The sequence below is a fragment of the Python bivittatus genome, unplaced genomic scaffold (assembly GCF_059951505.1).
Source record: "Python bivittatus isolate LINGU-HERP-01145 unplaced genomic scaffold, Pbiv_v1 ctg000700_np1212, whole genome shotgun sequence".
In the NCBI taxonomy this organism is placed as follows: Eukaryota; Metazoa; Chordata; class Lepidosauria; order Squamata; family Pythonidae; genus Python; species Python bivittatus.
In genome coordinates this window covers 38,410,501-38,433,090 of record NW_028277098.1, presented here as the reverse complement: position 1 = coordinate 38,433,090, position 22,590 = coordinate 38,410,501, and the positions used below count along the sequence as shown (strand labels likewise).

The following is a 22,590-nucleotide window of genomic DNA, read 5'->3' as shown; positions in this document are numbered from 1 at the left end:
GGGATTTAGAAAATTAGATTGGTTGGGATTTCATGGCAAAAACACATGCATTTTAAAATCGCCCCCCAGCTTTTTTCCAGTGACAATTAATGCATTCTGTATCTGAAGAAAATCATCTTTTGGCGTTGCTACAATGCCAATTGTTTCTTCTGTTTTCAGGGTTAAGTTTTTGCCTGCATCCCTTGAGCATGCAAAAGCGTAGACATGCTGGATTCCTTGGGTTCAGCAGGATGTAGCTCTGCTTGGAACAGAAACTGAAAACTTTTAAAAGTAAAATTAATAAAGGTTTAATTATCAAACATAATACATGCTGTGAAGTAAAAAAGTTACTATTTGTAAAGGATGCTTTGAAAAATTATTGCCATATTTTATTCCCAACATTTCCAGCTTTGGAAGTGGGGAACAGGAAGAACATTTTCCTAGTTATTTAAAATGTCCAGAAATGTTATATTTTTACTTCTGAGTAAAGATTTTTAGGTTACACTGTTGGCATGCCAGTCAATCTGCTGTTCAGCTAATTCTGCCCAGAACATTGCCCTTCTAATATTTGAATTCTTTACCATTTTTGCCCTCTCAAAAATCCTGGTATGTCACTATTATTGCAGTTTTTAGAAATGAGGTGCTCTGGAAAGCAAGCAAGTCAATGGCTGATCTGTAATTTGCCAAAACCAAAATAAATTCATAAACATAAGCTTAGCACACAGTTAATTCAATGAATGTCTTTGGACAATGTAAGAAACTTCTTGAGTCAATTCTGTTGTAATTCTCTTAATGAATTTAAAGTGCAGCATCCTGTAATTTTACTTTTAGGCCTGTCTACGTCTCTACAGTTAGACCTCAGTCTAAGCACGTAGCTGTTATTATAGATCATGGAGCTTCAGTTACAGAAACACAATTGCAGATTGCTAAAGATGCAGCCCAGGTTATTCTGAATTCAATAGATGAACATGATAAGGTGAGTTAACTCAGAATGGTAAGTCAACATTTAGTTCTGATCCTTCAGATGTTCGTCTAAGTGGCAAAACTATTGGGAGAAAGAGCAACTTTGGGAATGGAATTGGAGTTGGGATGAATCATATATAATTGCCCACAGAAGGTTCTATGATGCTAAAGTCCCCTGTTGTCTGCTTGGACCCCAAATATTCAGAGGGGGAGGGACAGGAATTAGAATATCTCCATTGTCTTATGAAGCTGTATGATAGTCCTCTTCTTTACCCCAGCCAGTCTTAGTTTAGCATAAAGAATGTCTATCCCTTTGATATAGATAGAAACCCAGTTAATGAGATCAAATAAGGAAAATAAGTCCATTCAACATACATACCACCTGTCTGGAAGTCCTTAACCCGAGGAACTTGAGAAGTGGCAAGTGATTTGCTTCTTCAGTAAACCGCTACCACGAAACCTTAGGATTGCCCTGTCATTCATTAGTTTGCTATAGAAGTGCTCAGCGGCTGTTCAGGAGCCAGTACTAGTGGCCCCTCACTCTCTTTCTCTCAAGCTTCAAATAAGGCAAGGCAAAATTGAAGGAGGAGGTTTGGATATAATCTGAATATCTGAAAGAAGAAGAGAAAAAAATAAAATGAGACAGATTTAGTTCCTTTCATACTGAATTTTGGAAGTGACGTTGGAGGAGAGACTCTTAATATGGCGTGTGAGGTTATAGCCTCTTGCTGATATATATTTTGGAGAAAAAGATGGACTTATTTTCCATAAACAAACTTACTTCCATGATTCCTGCAAACAAGATGGTTTCTTTGAATTTCATTCAAGGGTCTCATAAAACCTAGGGTCCCCACTCCTTCTTGTTCCCTAAAACAATCTGTTTCTTAAAATAATATGCTATTGTGATCTATGTTTCCATTGCTAGGACCTGGAAATTCAGTGACAGTCTAATTCAGTATTATTGCAAACATTTTACATAAGAAATGAATTAATACTTTGTTGACAAATCAAAGGCCAACACCAGATCTTTCATAAGTCTTAACTATACTCGAGTTTGATAGATTTATACCTTAAGTATTTTTGATTCAACAATTGAATTTTAAAATCAAATACACTTTTCTATTGTCTTATTGTACTGTGTGCTGTAGCACAACATAAAAAAGAGTATACTAAACAGGAAGTAATTTTCTTTTATTCTTCTTCAGATCTCTGTGTTAACTGTGGCAGACACAGTAAGAACTTGTTCCTTGGATCAGTGCTACAAGACATTTCTGTCTCCTGCCACCAGTGAGACAAAAAGGAAAATGTCCACCTTTGTTAGCAATACCAAATCATCTGACAGCCCTACCCAGCATGCAGCAGGATTTCAGAAAGCATTTCAGTTGATGCGAAATACAAATAATAGTACTAAACTTCAAGCAAGTAAGTGTATTGTTACACAATATTAATATCTTTGCACCTGATCTTTTATTCATTCTCCTTCCTCCTTTGGGTTGGATTTTTCTTTTTAACAGGGCAGAAGAGAACATTTTAAATACTAGATTACTTACAAAATGCTTTGTTTTTAGCATAGTCTGTGTGGCAACTCAAACTCCATTTATTGTCACCGCCTACTAACTTCTCTTTATCATTTATCATCCCTTAATGATTATAAGATACTGTTAGTAATATAAAAGTACAGTATGGTGATACAGTATGGAAGTTATTTGCTGTTCCATTTTTCTGGGGTGTTTTTTCAAACCCACAGCCTTGTTACGTCCTAGTAGCCTCCCATCCAAGTACTAACTATGAACAATCTTGCCTAGCTTTTTGAGATCATCCAAGTTTAATTATGCCAATTAATATTTAAAGTTGTACAAAGACCACATGTAAAAGGGACTCCAAAGAATAATGTGGAGGAATGAAATGTAGTTCCAGCATGAAGCTAAGCAGGTGGGCCTCACCAATGTATCTGGAAGGATGCCAGTAGCAATCCTTTCCCTTTTCTTCTCTGGAATACACTAGTCTGGTTGCTTCTGGGGTGGCCTGGTAGGTTTCCAGAAGTCAGATTATTTTCTTGGAGACTCACTGATCAGCCCTGGAACAACCAGATTGGCATGATCTGAAGGACCAATATATATATATATATATATATATATTCTGGAGTTCTGATTTATGAAACAGTTGGTTTTGCATATGTATAAAATTGTGTCACTGAAAACAGGTAGTTTTGATGCTAAATTTTGGCAGTGCAATCTGAATTGCAATTTTTTTTAAAAGCCTGCGTAAAAACCCTGCAGGCAAGCCTTCCGCATGTGTTGATGAATTATGAACATGCACACCTAAAAATGACTTGGAAGAAAGCCTTCAGACCTTGTGTAGGCACAATACTTTCGCTATTTATTAAAGCAGCCCTTTCAGGCTTCCACATGAACCTGAAAAATAATGCAGTTCATTTAATAGTATAATGAGTCAACTTCTTAAAGCAGCAGCATCATTTTTCAGATTCACATGGAAATCTGAAAAATGTCAGTCTGCTTCAATAAATAGCAGAATGGTGCTGAACTCACACCTGCACAAAATCCAAACAACTTCCTCCAAATCATTTTTGAAACATGCACAACTGTATGATAGACCACAGCTTTCTCAACCGTTATAGTTATGTTGGAGGGTCAGATTGGTTTAGATACTGATTAAAGCTGTATAACAAAATTTTGATTAATCAAGTCTAAGCAGGAGGAGGTGTTTGTATTCCTGAATATCTGTTAGATATTAAAGTACACCATTACAGCAATCTGTGTCATTTGCATTAATGATGATTACATTTTTCACACATTTTGGGTGTGAAAAATTGACCCATTGCATACAAAGTCAGTTGCTTTGAGATCTGCTAAATTGAGGTTTCATTGCACTGTATTTTTAAAGTGCTTGGGGTTTAGAACTCTTCCTTGTTGAGCTCAAGATAAGAAGCATATTTCTCTCTTTTTTCCTCTTCTAAATATATATTTTTATTATTTTAAATAATACTTTATATTATAATTTATAATCATTTTTTCCTGCTTTTTAAAGTGCACTCTGGAAGCATCTCCCCTTGTTTTACATCTGAGGTATTGTAGATTAGCATAGAACAGGGTTTCTCAATCTTGGCAACTTTAAGGGGTGTGGACTTCAACTCCCAGAATTCCCCAGCCAGCATGGCTAGCTGGGGAATTTTGGGAGTTGAAGTCCACATACATAAGGTTGAGAAATACTGGCATAGACAATAGTCCTGAGGAGCTATACTGCTTGGTCCTTCCAGAAGAGGATGTGCAAAGTGCTTCCATTTCCTTATAAACAATCTTCTTGATTGTTGTCATTTCTAGTGCAAAAATGGTCGTTCCCACATACTGTGAGATTTTTAACATCCTGCTTTCTCAGCAGGCTCAACGTGCACATTAACAAATCCACTGAATGGAGAGTTACAATACAAAACATTGTTGAGGAATACCTGGCACAAGAGATAAGAAATGAGACTGAAAATAGGGCATTTTTTATACCTTTCAGCTATTAAAAACAGGGGCATCCTCTAATTTAGCTCCTTAAATTCCTTTAACTCTAGGGACATCACGAAGCTTTCAAAAATTATAAATTGGAATGCAACTTTTACTGTAATTCAGTAAGTCAAAAGAAACAAAACAGCAGGCAATAGTTGGGTGGGATATAGTTAGTGAATGCTAGAAAATTAATGCTGAGAGACTGAAAACACTGGAGTACATCAAATTCTACTTTGGTACATGAGTAATTCAAATTAAGATGTATATAATTGCGATAAAGAACAATTTTTGGGAACTGGTTATCAAACCATAAAGAGGAGACTACTGCTATAAGAATATTAACACTAGTAGTGTTTGGTAACCCATTTGATGTCAGTTACATTCCCTTAATGGTGTGTTCTCCAGGCATTGACTCACATAATGTTTTTCCGTGACCTGTTGTTTAGTAGTTGTGAGGAAGCCATAGGAATGCTGCTTACCAGTTTGATCTGGCAGGGTTGGCATGCTCCAGGTTCCATCAATTAAACAATGCCACCTATTGGGAACCTGGAAGCATGCCTTCTCTGTAGCAGCACCTGCCCTCTGGAATGAGGCTCCCCCCGAAATCTGAACAGCTCCCACCCTACTGGGATTTCAAAAGGCCTTAAAAGACCTGGCTCTTCACCAGGCCTTTGGAGAGGATGATTGATACCGCTTTCTTTCTTTCTGTTCCCCTCTGCCATGGTTGTCCCTTTGTCTCCTGCTGTTTTTGTGTTTTCTGTATTGTTTTCTGATTTTTAAATGTTTTAACAATTGTAAACACCCAGACTCTCTGGGAGTCAGGTGGCACATAAATTTAATTAATCCTCCTCCTCCTCCTCCTCCAATTTATCCAAAGTTAATTTGGTTGAAGTGTTTTCTCCCCAAAGGTATTGTATTGAAAAGGATGGTTTAAAAAAAAACACACAGCTTTTTACTTTTTTACAAATATTCCAAATTTTTCCTGCTTTCTCAAAGGGCCATAGTAAATGCATGCATGTATAACAGTAAATTAGAAATGTCAAAAAGAGAAGATGAGAACACAATCTGCTTAACTGCCTCTGGCTTAACTGCCTTATTGAGATCCTAAATCTTTATCCCCCAGCCTAAAAATGGAAAGTTAACACAAAGAAATTGTTAATAAAAGATGGTATATTTTTATTTTAGATGTTGTAATAATTTTCTGAGGAATATACATACATATATGTCTTTTGTAGGTAACCTTGGATAACTAGTTTATTTCTGTTTAATTTGGTGGTGAAATTAGGCCAGCATTGGCTTACTTAGGTTTCTTTTATTGGATGCCAAAATTAGAGGCATTAGATTTTGGATGGAATAGAACTTTATTTTTAAGACAAAGAGAAATCTAGTCAACTTATTATTACAACCATGATTTTAATATTGAGAATCTGTTATTGCAAATTCTCTGTAGTATGTTAGATTATATGTGCATCAGGTCTCTTCTTATATTCCTTAGGCACCGATACAGTCATAATATACTTATCAGCTGGAGTAACATCAAGGGATTCATCTGAAGATAGTAAAAAGACAACACTTCGTGTCATCAATGAAGAAAATAGTTTGCTGAACAACTCTGTAATGATCCTTACTTATGCTCTCATGAATGGTAAGACATGTTTAGAATGTTAAGGCTCTTTCAGTTGTGTATTCAGTGTTTTTAGAAGGCATTGGCTATACTACTAAAATTATTTTTCATATATGTACTGAGTTGTCTAATGATTAGTTTATAATTTCCACATTTGAGCTCTCAGTACAATTTCATAAATTATGTGCTTTAATTTTCCTCTCCATTTATGTGCAATGTCTCTTTTTGCAGAGGGAGTGACAGGCTTAAAAGAATTAGCATTTCTTCGAGATCTAGCAGAACAAAACTCAGCAAAGTATGGAATGCCAGATCGAACAGCTTTTCCTGTAACTAAGGGCAGTATGATGGTCCTGAACCAGCTGAGCAATTTGGAAACAACAGTAGGACGGTTTTATACAAATCTCCCAAACCACATGATTGATGAAGCAGTCTTCAGTTTGCCCTTTTCTGATGAAATGGGAGATGGTAAGAGCTTCATCCTTAAAAAAAAAACAGTGGAAAGGCACATGTAGTGTTTGTACATGCCTTATGAATTAAGAGCTTTCAGTATGAAGTCAGTATGAGACCTAGGCCAAATGAAGCTTTCTGTAGGCAGTAAGAATAAGGAGTTGTTTGATTTTAGTGAGGCTAAGGAGGTGGAAATTCATCTGGGGGTTTGTCCTCCAAATGAGCGATGATAATAAAGTTATGTTCTCTGGACAGTTGTGAATGTGAAACACTTTTTTTTTGGCCCTGCAGAAATAGCTTGGACTATTTCTGTGCATTGAAAGTTACTAATGGTCATGATAGCGTGTTTCTTTTTTTGTTGTACGGCTCACCTTTGTGGAATGTTAGACATAGATTTATGTGGATAAATGTATGAGAAACGTGTGTAGCAGAAACCTAGTTTATGGGAAGGGAGATCCAGGAGAGAAATGATGTCAGGAAAGAAATTTAAGCAGCCACTGTGATTACTTGATCACAGAACATTGTCTCTTATTTTGTTAGAATACTCACTCAGCTGATCTACATCCATATCTTCCTATGTTTAAAACTTAACAAATTATTTTTGGGCCTCTCATTATACCAAAATAATGTAATTCTAATAATAGGGCTTGGATATCTAACATTGGAGGTGGATCTCACTGCTGTCTTACTCAAAATGCAGCCATGAAATTATGTGTAGTGCTGAGCTTGTATTCCTCTGGATTCCTCATTGATGTTTTTAATATGGTACTCAGAGGCTTATCTAGACTGATGGTATTAGAGGTTATCAGTCAGCAACCTAAAAATAGCCACTTTGGTTCTTAATCAGTGTTAAATCTACTGAGTGGCTCAAACCAGATGAAGTTCAGCTCAGAAAGGATGGTGATAATATCCATTCCTAAAATTATGCAAGATACATTTTTCCTGTGGTAAGCATATTATGAGGTTCAGGTTGCTACAAGTTCCTGCAAGTGACAATAGGGGGTGGAAGCTTCTTTTATTAACTTTAACTGATATATAAACTTGTATTGTCGAAGGCACACCCCCAATCCCCCCTTCCCCCCAGATCTCTGTAAATACCCACAGAAGGGTCACATCACCCTGGGCACAGAGAGAACTGCTCCTGTCTGTGCTCCTGCACTCTGAAGATGCCGGTCACAGGTGCTGGCGAAACATTAGGAAACAAAACTTCAAGACCACGGCCACACAGCCCGGAAGACCCACACCAGCCATGATATATAAACTATTCCCCCTTTTTTAAAAAATAAGCTTATTGTTATTTTGAGCCAGACTTTTATTACTTCTTGTACAGACTACTATAACTTTATATTTGATGACACCATGAGGATAACTTAAAGTCAAACTACATGCTACGTTAAATTTGCAGTATGTAGCTCTGTGTAGTTGTGCTTTATTCAAAAGTAAGTCAGGAGGATTCCTGATCCAGATCAGGGATGTATAGCACACAAGATGGGGAAATTAAATAATTTCTTCCTTTCCATCATTGCTTCTTGACTTTTAACAGATATTAGAATGTAGGAACATGCCCATAATATTAATCAGCAATATTATGTGTTTTAATGTACTTGGACCTCAGATAGATGTGGTCCCTGTTCTATGTGCCATCATAACAGTGAAGTAACAGTGAAAATGTTAAGAGAGGAAGGCCTGTATCTTAGTTGTATCAAAGTTGTACAATAGTCTATGTAATGATGGTGAGATTGCTTCAGATCTGTAGCTTAAAGAAAGGGTGTAAAACATATCTCTTCTGGATTGCTTAATGTTTCTGGAGCTATTGATGTTTTTGTGTTGATTTTTCATGGCTGCTGTTTTTAGACTGTTGAAAGCATGTTAAAACTTTGGAAATGCAGAATATACAGGTTTTAAATGGCAAGGCTTAACTTTCAAAGGCTGTATGTCTATGTTTCTCAAACCTTTTGCACTCCTGGATCCCTGAATAAACATTCAGAAAATGCGGGAACCTCCCTGTTAAACCTGGATGCTATTCAAAGTGCTGATTGTCACCATTAAAGCTCTTCATGGCTTGGGGCCTGGATACTTATGAGACTGCCTTCTCCGGATTGAATCTGACCACCCAGTGAGATGAGGAAGAGAGGGCTTGCTGAGGGTCTTTTCTTTCAAAGAGTACCCTGAGGGCAAGCCATCTTGGCTGTCCTTTGGAACAGCTTACCTCCAGATATCCAGTCTTCTTTCCAAATACCTGTAAAGGCATAGGTTTTTCAGAAGACATTTCAGGATGTGGTGATTTAGTCTGTCCCTGCAAGATGACACTGTCATGTGTTGTGAAGTGTTATGTGTTGGAGTTTTTTTATTTGTAGTTTCAGCCTTGTGGCATTCTGCAACCTTCTCAGAGCCTATGGGAATTTAGTGGCATTGAAGCCTTCATAAATAAATAAGCAAGCAAAGACCTCTTCCCTATGCTTTCAGTTTTAAGAACATGGGACTGTATGCTTTTCAGTGAATGAGATAATTACAGTTGCATTTGGTAATTTTGTACAGTTGCACTTGGTAATTTTACACAGACATTTTAAATCTAAAACAATGTATTTACCATTTACCACATGGAATAATAGCCATATACTAATGATAGCTCTTAACACAAACTTGCTGGTCTATAATGTTCTTAGATTGAAATCCTTGAGTGATAGGTATTTCATATCAGTGAGAGAGAGATCTCCAGAGAGAGGTATCTTTTGACAGAGTGTAAGTTGTATGTTGTTGCTCTGGACGAGCTGTATGACATCAGTGGGACTGAGTAGAAGTGAAAATGGCTTTGCTCTGGACACAGGGAGGCAGGATCTGAGCTAGCAAACAGGCTCTAGTTGGGAAATATAGATGGCTGTAGTGCACAGCATGGACCACAAAGTCAGAATCACTGCTGTATATAATAGTGGAAGATACGTTTTGTACCGTTTGTTTATTAACGTTACTGGATATGCATGCCTTAAGTGTGTGCACGAAAGAGGGTACGTAAATGTAAGCAGGAATTTTGAAGTCACTTCTGGATATATGCAACTTCACTCAAACCTGTATGCTATTTATTGAGTATAATTAGTTTTTTTGCTATGAAGATTGAAGTACTATCAGAAATGGCAGCTTGCTTCCAGATATTTTTCTGATGTGGCAGCAGAACAGATTAGGGAGAATATTCTGGAGAACTCTTCTATGCCATCTGGACTGTGGCAATCTTAACTGGCAAAGGTTTAGAAAATAGTAGATACTTTCCAGAGCTTTAAGCTCCAAGACCTTCCAAAATTTTGGTATGCTTCTATTTTACAGTTTCATATCAGTTGCTATACTGGGATTTACTTTGTCAAAAAGAATGTAATGAAGCAGCCTGTTTTCCAAAAACTGGAGATGTGATGCAATGATTTTATTGAAGCTAAACAGGTTTAGATGTGTTCAGGGAGTGCCTGGATTAGTCTGGGACTCCTGTGCATGCTGTCTTGATCTACCTGAGATGAAGGGTGTGTGTGTGTAAATATATACATATAATTATTTATTATAGTTTCCTTTCTTATAATACCCTTATGTATAGTACAATATATTATTCAGAATTGTTGCTGTCATTTGGGAAGTGAAGTATCAGTGTTGTTTTGGAAGGGAATAGGGGAATATGCAGGAATACCCAGAGAAAGTGAATATTCATTTGCAATGCAAATCCTTATACAGTATTTTTCCTCCAAATAATACTAATTCTTGGCTGTTTTGAACTTTCATTTGAATGCAGTGGCCATGATTCCTCAGCTTACTGTAAAATGAATTATGCCCATCTTTTAGCGGTTTAAAAATATTGCATTACTCCTTTCATCCAATTCTTTTGAGAAAATACAGCTTCCCTTTTGTTTAGAAATGTAAATGTTTACTCTAATTCTGTTGATATGCGTAATTATGTGATGACAGAATGGATTGAACCAGATTAGCCCACGACATGGCCAACTCTCCGCACCCACCCACCCCAGCCCCACCATCCCAATTGGCATGAAAATTACAATCAAACTGATAACTAAAATGGCTAAAATTATTTTAGAAAAAAACTATGGTATTTAGGCTGCAACCTTAGGCTCACATTCTGAAGGCCTATTCCTAATGGTCGAGTTCACGCATAGTCTGTCAGTCCTTGAAGCAGCCAAAAAGCTTGCTCTTGGAAGCTGAGCACCCCTCATTGCCAGTCCTGAAACAAGACTGACAAATGGTGCTGGATTGCGGGTCATGTTACTGAAAGGGATTGGTGGACTTCCCCAGCCATTAAGGCTGAAATCTTACACGTAGTTATTTTGGAAGTCCTGCTGGATCATAAGCTGCTTGTTCTCAAGTGCTCTAGATTTCCTATTATTAATGTTTGGTCTGTGCTTCTTTTTTTTTTTAAACAGGTCTGATAATGACTGTCAGCAAACCATGTTACTTTGGAAACCTACTGTTAGGAATTGTTGGAGTTGATGTTAATCTGGCCTATATTTTGGAAGATGTTACCTATTACCAAGATTCTTTGGCTTCGTACACATTTCTGATTGATGATAAAGGTAAGGTAATAGTATAATTCTTATTGCATAGAAAGATAATGCAGTTTCATTGTAGGAGTAACTATTAACTTTTAATTTGACATTTTCTATCCTTCCAATATCACATAAATATAATGTATGCAAAACAACATGTATGACAATTTCTCTTTTTATTTTTAGGGTATACTCTTATGCATCCCTCTCTTACCAGACCCTACTTACTTTCTGAACCACCGCTTCACACAGATATAATACATTATGAAAATATTCCAAAATTTGAACTGGTTCGACAGAATATCCTCAGGTAAGATTTTGAGTTGATGCTTTATACAAACTTAGTGTATGCTTACTTAATAAACTACGTTCTTCATAGTTTTTCTCAGCAGTTCATTGGGCTAATTTAAGCTATCTCTAATGTTGAGGTGCCAAAAGCTGAAATGTTTCCTTCGCTGCAGTCACAAAAGACAAGGCATAAGATTATTGAATTTAGTGCAGAAAACTAAAGGGAAGTCTTCTTCCTTCATAGCTCCTTGGCTTTAGATGTAGATTTATAAAAATAATGGTGTTTGGGCCTGGGAAAAAATAGTTCAACTTCTATCTGTACAATCACCGTATAAAAAATATAAATAAAGCCTTTATCTCCTTTGGAGTTTTACATAAAAAGAAACAGTGGGCTATTCTATGATGTCTTACAATACCAAGTAGGTGTTTTTTATCCTGTCTTGGCCTCCCTGGTTTATTGCTGTTTGTCATCACAGTGAAAGTAATACAGTAATACAGTAATGTTTCAGTTACAAAGCTGTAAACCTACCAACCATTTAACTTTACCAATAAGATTTACAGTAGAACAACTGTACTGCCGCGATAAGTCTTTTGGGAGAATGAGATAAATTATGTTTTAGAAAACTCTGTACGAATGATTGAAAGGTAGCTCCTCAGGTCCTAATATCTGGAAGAGTTCTAGAACCACATCAATAAATTCCCTGGACAACTGAATGCTTATAATTCCCTCTGCATGGAATATTGTGGTGCTGTTCTTTAAAGGAGCCTTAAAAATGGTATAGCCTGTCAGGGTATAAACAAGCCCAAGCTCATGTTGCTTCTTTGGCAGGAACTACATTTCTGTAGATAGTTTGTAGGCTCAAGTCAAGCTACTTGTTTAGACCCATTTGTGGTGTGGGATCCTAAATGCCTAATGTGATGAGCAATTCATAATTTCCATAATTTCTGTCTTTGCTGCTGTATAGCATCTTGCGTTATTGGCTTTATCTTCTGCTTCACACATACAGAATAAAACCACATGCCCTAAAATAACGTGAAAATGATTGGTTGTAAAAACAAAACAAAACAAGGGCATCAAGACGTTTCAAGCTGCATAGATCTAGATACTACTGTTGAGTCTTGCAAATTTTGGTCTTCTATTATTTCTTAATAATGCTGCTGCTCTTCCCTCCATCTCTGCTGAAAAAGACATCAGTACACCATCTGTCTTGGTCACGTATTGCAGATTGTGACTGCAAGTGTCTTTCCTGGCACTTGAAGCCTGAGGAAGGCAAGAACAATAAAGTTCAATATTCTTTTGACTGTAGAGGGGACACTACACTCCTGCCTTGCATTTTAAGCATTAGTGGTAAAGTAATGCATGCAGGCGAGTGAAGTGATTGGTGGAGGAGAGGAGGAAGATTCCATCACCCCCCTGTATCCAGCAGAGAGAGACAGTGGACTGTTGCAGAATGAACAGTGGCCTCTGTCAGCCTTGAGTAGATTGCAGGCTCTAACGTTTGTGGACCTACTTCAGTCCCTTTAATGTGAATGGAGTTTGGCTGGTGGAAATGCCCTGCTTTTCAGCATGAAGAAGGACAGCCCTGCTTGTGCTTGGGTCTTTCTTTCCCTTGAAGGAGTTCATTATCTATCAGATGAGGTGAAGTATTGTCATTTGGCCACGTGAATAACTAGGGAACCAACTGTACCATTTCTGCTACAACCAGTGGCTTTGGTGGTTTCGTTCCCCTTATATTGGCATTGAAATTTTTCATCTGCAACCAATTCATATGATCAGAGCCAGCATTCTGGCTTTGAGTATGAACAGTAAATAGGGTGTAGCAAAGCAGTCTATTTCTATTTTAATTAAAAATAAATTCCATGCAGCCCTTCCCTGAGTGATCTCACTTTAAAGTAAAAACCAGTACTGAGTTTGTTTCCCATTTTAAGTAGTTGATGGATGTTATTTGTTGCCAATTTAGCCTCCCCCTCGGCAGTCAACTTATTACAGTCCCGGTGAATTCGTCACTGTCTTGGCATGTCAACAAATTGCGTGAAATTGGGAAAGATGCCTACAATGTGAGTTATGCCTGGAAAATGGTAAGTGACACTTGAAGATATGATAATATATTGAAGCTAAAGGCATTTTTTAATTGCAGCAAAACAGGCATTCTTTTTCTTAGATTTCCAAGCAATTGGAGTCTATTACATACCTCCAGGCCATTCAGCATCAGGATTTAAGTCTGGTGCTTGCTGTGTCTGAGAGTTGTATCTTGATAAATTCTTAAGTACCATGTACATTTTAAAAAATGAAAACTGCTTATAGTTGTGCCTGTTTATAACTGCTGTGTCATCCAATCTTCAGAAATTAATGTGATCCATTCCTGTGAAGAAAGATTGCTGCAAGGATTGATCATGTTAATTTGGAAGATTTCAATTGATTCTCAGATAAAAGAATGTCAAGCCTGTATTAGTCATGATTTGATAGTCAACATGTGTGTAAATCCTTTATAAATTTAATAAGATGAATTAATTTGGAGAATTGATCTGGAATATTGTATAACTTACAGTCTTATAATTGGAAGTCACAAATCTTAAAAAGCCTAAGAAAAAGGAATGTCTAAAGAAAGTGTGAGTCTTTTAAAATGTGATTCAGAAATGTTTACTTACTTAAAATGTTTATAAACCTTTCAGATTTGCTTCTTAATTTCAAATAGAATGCTTTCCTTATTAAATCACACTTGTTTATATTTTAGGTTCAAGATACATCCTTCATTTTGTGTATAGTTGTAATTCAACCAGAAATACCTGTTAGACAACTTAAAAATCTCAACACCATACCCAGTAGTAAACTCCTTTATCATCGTCTGGATCTCTTAGGTCAGCCCAATGCTTGTCTGCATTTCAAACAACTGGCAACCTTAGGTAAAGCATTTTTTTCTTTAAAATCTATCCCATCCATTGTTATGTAAGTTCAAGTAGCTCTGATAAATGATCAGAATCCCTGTTTATCCATTTTTGAAATCCTTTCAGGTATGTTTTCAATAATTTTAGGATAACAATTATTCCAGGACCGTCTTTTAGATTACCTTCCAGGTAGCTTTTAAAAGTATAAATTATATTATAATTTTCACAAAGAGCCTTAAAGAAATGAAATACGACTTCATAATCCCAAACTTTTCTGAACTGAGCTCATGTTACACACACTTAATACCCACTTTGTGTGAAATGGGTGGCTATATAAATGTGACAAATAAATAAATACAACCCTTGATCTTAGCCAAAAGACTATCACTTTGGCCTCTCTTTTAACAGTAGAGACCAATTGTTCCTTCTGTCTCTTTGGTCCTTGTGCAATATATAATAAGCATCTCCTTGCCTTTTAATCAAATCTTGAGCACTAATCCCAGGATTTTTGTCCCAGTCTTAGACATTAATCCTGTAGACCTCTGAAGGCTAACTATTAAAACGTATTGAGGGAAGTATCCATCTCTTAGTTAATACTGGGGACAAGGAAACCATCAATCCTATGAGCTTCTGTTACATAGTTTTGGAGAAATTGCCAGCTCAGTTGAGCTAATACTAAGCCAATAACCTTCTCGAACTTCTGTCCCCAGACCATAGCACCCATCATTTCTGACATCCACTGGTTTGGATTGGTGGGAGTTGAATTTCAGCAACATTTGGGGACCACATGTTGGAATTATTAGTTTATGCATTAGGGCAGAATTGTTACCAATCATAGGAGGCCAGTGGAAATTTATGGACAATGAAGAGAGATTGTCAAAGTTTTAATTCAGTCTGGTTGGGAGAATTTCCACAATTTTACTCAGACAAACACAGAAATAGCATTGCTGAGCTTCCCAGCTAACTCAAAGATTACAGAGCTCAGGAGCCAGAGAATTAGGCTTTGGGAGATGTCAAGATGAAAGCATATAGAAAAGTGATTTTTTTTCCCCATCAGCAAGAAATGGAAATAAACAGATCAGACTTTAGTCCTGCACATTTTATCTTGATACATCTTTTTCTTCTAATCCTACTATTTGACTTCGTGCTCTGTTTTCAGTAGGATTGCCTTACTCTGGCATATAATTAAATGTTCTTAATGGATAATAGAGTAACAGGGAGAATCATAACATTCTTTTGTATGCAGAAGACCTTAGGTTCAGTCCTTGGCATCTTCAGTGAGGGTTAGAAAAACTAGCTGGAAACCTTGGGAAACTGCTGGCAGTCAGTATCAAGAACACTAAGCCAGAAGGCCAAAGGGTCTAATTCAGTATAAGGTTTGTCTTCCTTTCAGTCACCATATTTTAGCAAATTCTAGCAGCTATTGGTCAAATGGACTCGGCTGCAAATTGGTTAAATGTACGAGTGAAATGAAGTGTCTTGGGATTGTCTATTTCTTTGTTTTTAAGAAGCTGTAAAATAAATATACCTTGGAAACAGACAGCTGCATAACTTACCTTCCAGAAAACAGAATGTGTTAAGTATGAGTAGTGTTGCTACACTATTTCAAAGCTGAGCTTGATTCTCCTGGCTGTCAAATAAATCATTAGCAATAACATGAAAACGTTGAAGTCTATGCCAGTCATGGTGTATCCTAGTAATTTTGGAATTATGCAGATTTTATTCCTAGCTATAAATATTTAATACTGTCAATCCTTCTAAAAAGAAGCCAGAACTCTGGAGAGAATAGACTTTGAAATATTTTTAATTGGCAAGTTCAGAGACATTAAAAACTGTTTAAAACTTTTTAATTCAGTGGAGCATTGTCTTTTTTTTTTTTTTTTAAGAAATCAGAATAGATTTATACAGTAAAACCAGACACATTCAATTTAGAAGTTTGCTCCAGGTCATGCTGAAATAGGAAATTTAAACTTGTAGAAATAATAAATTGTTTTTGAAACAAAGGTTTTTCACCATAGAATTTTACATTTTTCTTACATTTTAATTCCTTTTGTAAAGACTTTCTCACCCTCTTTCCTGTTATCCCTTAAACATGCATAATTAAAATGCTTGTTTGAAAACTACTTGCAAAAATAGTTTATTGTAATGATTATTTTTATGGAGTCCTTGGGGTTCTCTGAGCTTGGTTCTTTTCTTGCAAACGTTTCATTACCCGGCTAGGTACCATCTTCAGTGCTAAAATTATTTCTGTACATTTAAAGGACTGAGGAAGATTAATAAACAGTATGAAGATGAGGAAAAAACATTGTCAGCTTATTTTTTCCATTAAACATGTTGCCTTAAATACAGTGTGTACACCAGTACTTTCCTACTTGGTGGCTTCCAGATGCTAGCTGAGAATCATGGGAGCAGAATTCCAAGGCATCTGGATTTCACTAGATTGGGGAATGTTGATGCATACACTGAAAAATCACAGTATCTGCCAGGCTACCATCTCTATTGTTCTTAGCTGATCAGCACTGACTTCCCTCTACATCAGTTGGCAATCAGAGACCGGTGAGAATTTGCTGGCATTTTCAGTATACCAGAACTAACATTCTACAGTGTAGATCCAGGCTTATTTCTGACCATCCAATTGGCTTTTGACAGCTGTTTTTCCATGAATGGATACATTGTAAATATTTACTACTACTTTAAGGTGGACAGGTTGTGGAAGGGGCCTGAAATAAGCTGATCTTCTTATGTCTACACTAATACCACCTCAGCAAGTGGTAATATCTGGGTGACCTTTTCTGGGTTTGTGTGCTAAGCATGATGTAGTTAATATTTGGGTGGGATACCCTCTGGGAATTCCAGAACTTGAGGCTGGCCAAGGAAATCAAAACTCATATTCCAAAAGAAGTCAAAGGCGAACCAGTTTCACACTGTTATCAAGAAAATTGAATGGACAAGCTCCCTAAGTCAGCAGGAGCTGAGAATGACTTGAAGGGACTTCACATTATTACAGTCGAGGTAGCCGTCTGCCATCCTCCCCCCTCTGGCCCCCCCAGCTGCTCCATCTTCCTATAACATCCTGAAGCATGATAGGTGTTTCTTCTGTTTCGTCTTCTTGTTGTGTAGAAATGGTAGGGAATTAAGAGAATGTTAAACAGTACAGTACAGTATTGCTACAACAATGCACCCTGGTGGTGACTAGCACAATAGCATTCCATTTGAGAACTTTTTCTTAAATTGCAAATGCTCATATATTGCAATTCTGCTGGGGGGCTCCAACTAGGTTCTGTAACAGAGGTTTGCTATGGCTGTGTTCTAGAGGACATTTTGTGATTTAAACCATTTATCTGTGCTGTCTTTCCAGAAAGCCCTACAGTGATGTTGTCTGCAGGTGGTTTTTCTTCTCCATATGAACATCTAAGTCAGCCCGAGACCAAGAGGATGGTGGAACACTATACAGCATATCTCAGTGACAACACCCGCCTCATTGCCAACCCTGGGCTGAAAGTATGATTTTTTTGCCTATTTGCCTTCCATACTTTTATGATGCTTTCCTCCTTAGACATTTCATGCTACTCGTTGAGACTCTTTGATGTGAGAGTTGAAAGGAGAAACTTTGAGGACCTCTCATGAATATTTGGCTAGGTTTTTGGATTCTTGTTTGATCAGATAGCGGATTTTATTATAGTTCTTTGGGATTGTACCTCTTTTTTTGTTCTTTGTTCTGTTTTTTATTAATTGTTGAAGTCAGGAGTACTTCGTTCTTGGCAACATGAAAAAATTAGTACATTTAAAGTTGGAATATTTCTTGCTTGAATTAGAAAGAACAATATTGACTAAGGCATTTTTAAAAAAAGAATCTAAGCCACTATATTTCAAAATGGATTTCCAAATTAATGATTTAGGATCATGCTCCCAAATTGTTTATCTAAGTAAAACAAACAGCAGGGGGAAAAAAGCTTTGACATAGCAGTGTGAACAATAAGAAGATCGGGTTGGTGTTACAAACACTGAAAAAAGCCAAATGCTCTTCATTTCTAAAAGTATAGAAAATTAAAAGTACAATAAGGGTTTAGATTCACTAAAAGTAAAACATTAAATGTTGTGAATACTGGCAACAGTATTTCATTAGTGTTAGGATTTACTTTAAAAAAAATTAAAATTTGCTAGATCCATCTGGTGAGAGAAGATTTTAAAGTAGTAATTGGGTTTAGATTATCTCCGATGAATCTGTAAGAAACTCTGCAAGCAGCTTATTATCTTTTCAGTCAAGTTTTAAAGGAACCCTGCTAGGTCTGTCTTTGTTTTGCAGTTCTCTGTCAGAAATGAAGTAATGGCTACCAGTCACGTCACAGATGAATGGATGACACAAATGGAAATGAGTAGCTTGAACAGTTACATTGTCCGCCGTTACATAGCAACGCCCAATGGGGTGCTCAGAATTTATCCTGGTTCCCTCATGGACAAAGCATTTGATCCCACTAGGAGACAATGGTGAGTTTTAGGATCCCATTATGAAAGGTTTAAGAAAACCATTGAGGCTGATAATATTGAATGAGAGTGAATATTCCGTGATGGATTTATAGAAAAAAAATCCCTGACGGATGAAATATCTTCAAGTGAGATAATATAGCATGTGTTACTGTTTTAAATTCTGATTAGCTGCTTGCTTTTTAAAAGGCAAATTCTGTTTCTTTGCCCTTTGGTGCAGCAGCAAATAAAGAAAAATACAGGTGGACATTAAAATCTGTTATTTACAAAATGCATTATCACTTATCTTATGTGGTTCTCTTTATGAATTTCAGATCCTCATGGTGTTGTTGCTTCTTCTATTATTTTGAGAAACAGTTTTCTGTTAGTGTAGATTTCCTATGCTGTAATCCTTTAAGTCGTCTATTAATTATGCACAAGCTTGGCTTAAGAAAATGTTTTGTATACACTGTAAATGAGATAATAACCATGAGGAAACTCCTAAATGTGTTCCATTCCACATTCTCTGTGAGAACTAATCCATTCTGCTAATGAAAGCAGAAGCCAATGAATTTAACCTAATGCAAAATTCTCATGTTCTCATGTTGTCAGTCACTTCTGCCAATCCTGTCAATCCACTTCTTCCTTGTTTTTATCTTCTGAAACAGCAAAGTGTAGGAGAATTGAAATAGCCATTTCTTTAGAGTTCAGGTATTTCAACATGCCCAATTATAACAAGGTAGTTACAGCCACCCTGTTCAGAAGGGGGTGGGGTGGGGTAATGGAAGGGTTGTCCCAACAGTAGCAAGAAATATCAAGGCTCTAAATACTTCCAGAAATGATTCTTGAAACAGGAAAAATGCCATTCATATTTTCAGTGCAACTGTTTATTAGGATGATTCTCTAAAATGATCCTCACCAGTACCTTTCAGGAATTATAGATTCATCATAATATTATTGACATATACCAATCCTAAAAACATCTGGCATTTAAAAAAAATGAAATGCAGGATACAGATTTGAAATGGAACATGGGGTTCCAAAGGGATAAGTGACTTCAACTGATTTTAATCATTGCCAGCACATGTATGGATTTATGCAATTTTCTGTATTCCGGAGGTCTAGCTCATATATTGCAAGATTCTTTATGTCATGTGAAATTATTCTATTACATTAAAGGTGATTATTTTGTTTTCTGATAGGTACCTCCATGCAGTGGCCAATCCAGGATTAATTACCTTCACTGGGCCATATTTAGATGTTGGAGGAGCAGGCTATGTGGTTACCATCAGTCATACCGTGCATTCCTCAAGGTAAAATTTGTACTTGGAGATGATGATCATATCTTGATCTCCAAATAAATTAGCCCACCTAGCCATTTATGTCAAGGTCAATTAGATCAGTGGGTCCCAACCTTTGGGAGGCAGCAGAAAGATTGGGAATGTTGAATTTCATACGATCATTTTTCCCAAACTGCTCCCTTGCAGATTCTGACTTGATTGGCCAGGATTTCTGGGAGCTGTAGTGCTAACACCTCTGGAGGGGACTAGGTACTAGAGGGCTGGCATATGATATCTTCAGAAAATATAGCATACAGTTGTAGCCTTCCAAATCTTTCAGACTATATACTCCTGTAGTCTCTGATCTTTGAGTACGATAGCTGAGAGCGACAGGAGTTATAGTCCAAAACATCTGGAGGCTAGATTGGCTAATTGGGCCTGTTCCTGTGTGCCACCCTGAACTTCATTTGGATAAGTAAAATTAGTACCATGTTTAACTACTGTTGGCTCTTGTGGAAGGTGTGGAATTTGGTGTCCATCTGATGTGATTGCTGGTGAAGTGGAATCTGGAATGTTTAAGCAAATTTCAGGTTAGAGGGAGGGGCCTTTTGTCTGGGTGTGAAAAAAAGTCTGTATCTGGGCTTTGCATGCAAAAAAGGGCATGGTTCCAGTCTCCTGCATTTCAATGCCAAAATGCCAAAATCAGAGGATTTCAAAGGGAGTGTTGCTCTTGCCCTAAATGGTTTATTGTGAAAATGTGATTATCTGCAAGCATATTGGAGAGAAGCCTTCAGCAGTGTACTCCTATATACTTTCATCAGAATGGTACAGGTACTATACTAGTAGCAGATGACTGAGGGTGGATTTTTTTTTCCTTCTGCACATTGTTGTAAATACATGCAAGTATAGGCTTTCGAAGACAGTCTTTTATGGCCCTTTCATGTGTCAGTTGCTAAGGCAACAATATGCAATCTTGAGCTATGGAGTAAAATATGGGTATCAACAGACCTCCACGTCTGGGCAAGATATTATCATTTATTCACAGCTGCTGTTGCTACTCCTGCATCTTTTAAGTTTCAGTATACAGAACGTATGCCCAGTATCTTTAAGGACCTGTGCCTCCAGTTTAAATTGTTGGGCTTGTGTATGGCTATGGCTTGATTAGATTGTCATGATGTGCCTAGTTTAGTAGTTGGGTGGGTAGGGAGTCTTATTCATGAAAATATAAAAATGTTAAGTGGGAATAATCAATCACATCTGGGGGTAGCAAAATGTAATGGTATGTGGGAATGATCTTGGAAGACGAGGAAGAGCTGCAGCCAAGAGAATGGTCGGATAAGCCCGCAGCAGGAATGTGGGTACGGCAAATGTCTTAGAAGGGATCCTCCTTAGTTTCTTGGACTGTAAAGGTGAGGGCGGGGGGAGAGATGTACTTTCAGATTTGCAAGATTCTGTTAATATAACCTAACAATAAAGTAGAATTAGTTCATCTGGGCATGCTTCTTGTCTGTACTACCTCGTAAGACTGACACAAGTTGAGAAAGGCTGATTTGTTAGATACAGTTGAAATGGGATGAATCCTAAGAGCCTTCCACACATGGCATTTATGCCAATCACCATGGATATTGTACTTCTGTGTTCCTATGATGCCTTCCTGGGGCATCTCCTTCTGGTAATACTAGCAGTGCTGGAGATTCATGGGGTTTGGAGGTGGGTCTCATGGGAATGGTCTCATCACTCCTCCCATTGCCTGAACTCTAGTAGCTTGCCTAGGCAATTTTATAGGGGTCCAGGTTTTAATCTTCTGATAGTTTCTACTCAATTTCACATTACGAAAAAACTGTATGGTTTGAATTCCTAGCATTGTCACTAGGAATTCTGAAACAACTAGCATTGTTTCAGTCGAAATTTGTATGCAGGAAGAATGACATTTAGTGAGCAAGCAGCTTGTTCTGTGTAACAGCAACTCAGATTTCTTGCCAGGCAGTCAGACAAATGCACATTGAATGCACTGAAAATGGAGACTAGCAATTTAATATTTATCCTTTCTGTTAGAGAATTTTTGTTACTTGGGGGCTGCTATAGCTCAGGGGATGGGATACTGATTGATGATGGTTTTTGCATTATTCTGTTAGTTGGCTGGAGGGAACTGTGTGGCTCAAAATTTCCCATGCCATCCTTGATCTTCTGAAGTTGGTGGGAATGAAGATAATCACAAGGGTGGCTTCAAAATGCTTGGAAGGATTGGGGAATGAAAATGATGCCATATAAAAATGGCCTTAGGAAAGTGTTTCTCCCACTGCAGGGAATTTATTCATTTATCTAACATATTTCTGTGCCACTGTAATTAAATAATATGGTGGCTTATAGAGAAAAAATACAATGTAAAGCCTACCTAATTAAAAAAACAAAAACAAAATAGCACTATAATGATACAGAGAACCTAGAATAAAAGAATATATAAACTAGTCTTCAGTTCCTAGAATCTTTGGTTATTGTGCTTCCACTCTCTGCCTGGGCTCCAATTTGATAAATGTTCTACCATAGACTTTTGTCCGTGGGTGGGGCAGTGGGAAGGAGGAGAGGCTCAGAATGCACAACAAAGTGAAATT

General features: G+C 37.2%; 1 protein-coding gene across 2 annotated transcripts in view; it reads left to right on the top strand.

Annotated features, from left to right (window-relative positions):
* Positions 1-22,590, top strand: part of CACHD1 (cache domain containing 1) — a 121,465-nt gene that overhangs the window by 76,283 nt on the left and 22,592 nt on the right. For both annotated transcript variants that reach the window (XM_088153634.1, XM_088153633.1), the window contains exons 6-16: positions 811-955; positions 2,148-2,364; positions 5,950-6,099; positions 6,310-6,543; positions 10,938-11,087; positions 11,247-11,370; positions 13,310-13,427; positions 14,084-14,252; positions 17,593-17,735; positions 18,541-18,722; positions 19,901-20,011. In XM_088153634.1, coding sequence (XP_088009760.1) covers positions 811-955; positions 2,148-2,364; positions 5,950-6,099; positions 6,310-6,543; positions 10,938-11,087; positions 11,247-11,370; positions 13,310-13,427; positions 14,084-14,252; positions 17,593-17,735; positions 18,541-18,722; positions 19,901-20,011 — 1,743 coding nt within the window. The remainder of the gene's footprint in view (positions 1-810; positions 956-2,147; positions 2,365-5,949; positions 6,100-6,309; positions 6,544-10,937; positions 11,088-11,246; positions 11,371-13,309; positions 13,428-14,083; positions 14,253-17,592; positions 17,736-18,540; positions 18,723-19,900; positions 20,012-22,590) is intronic.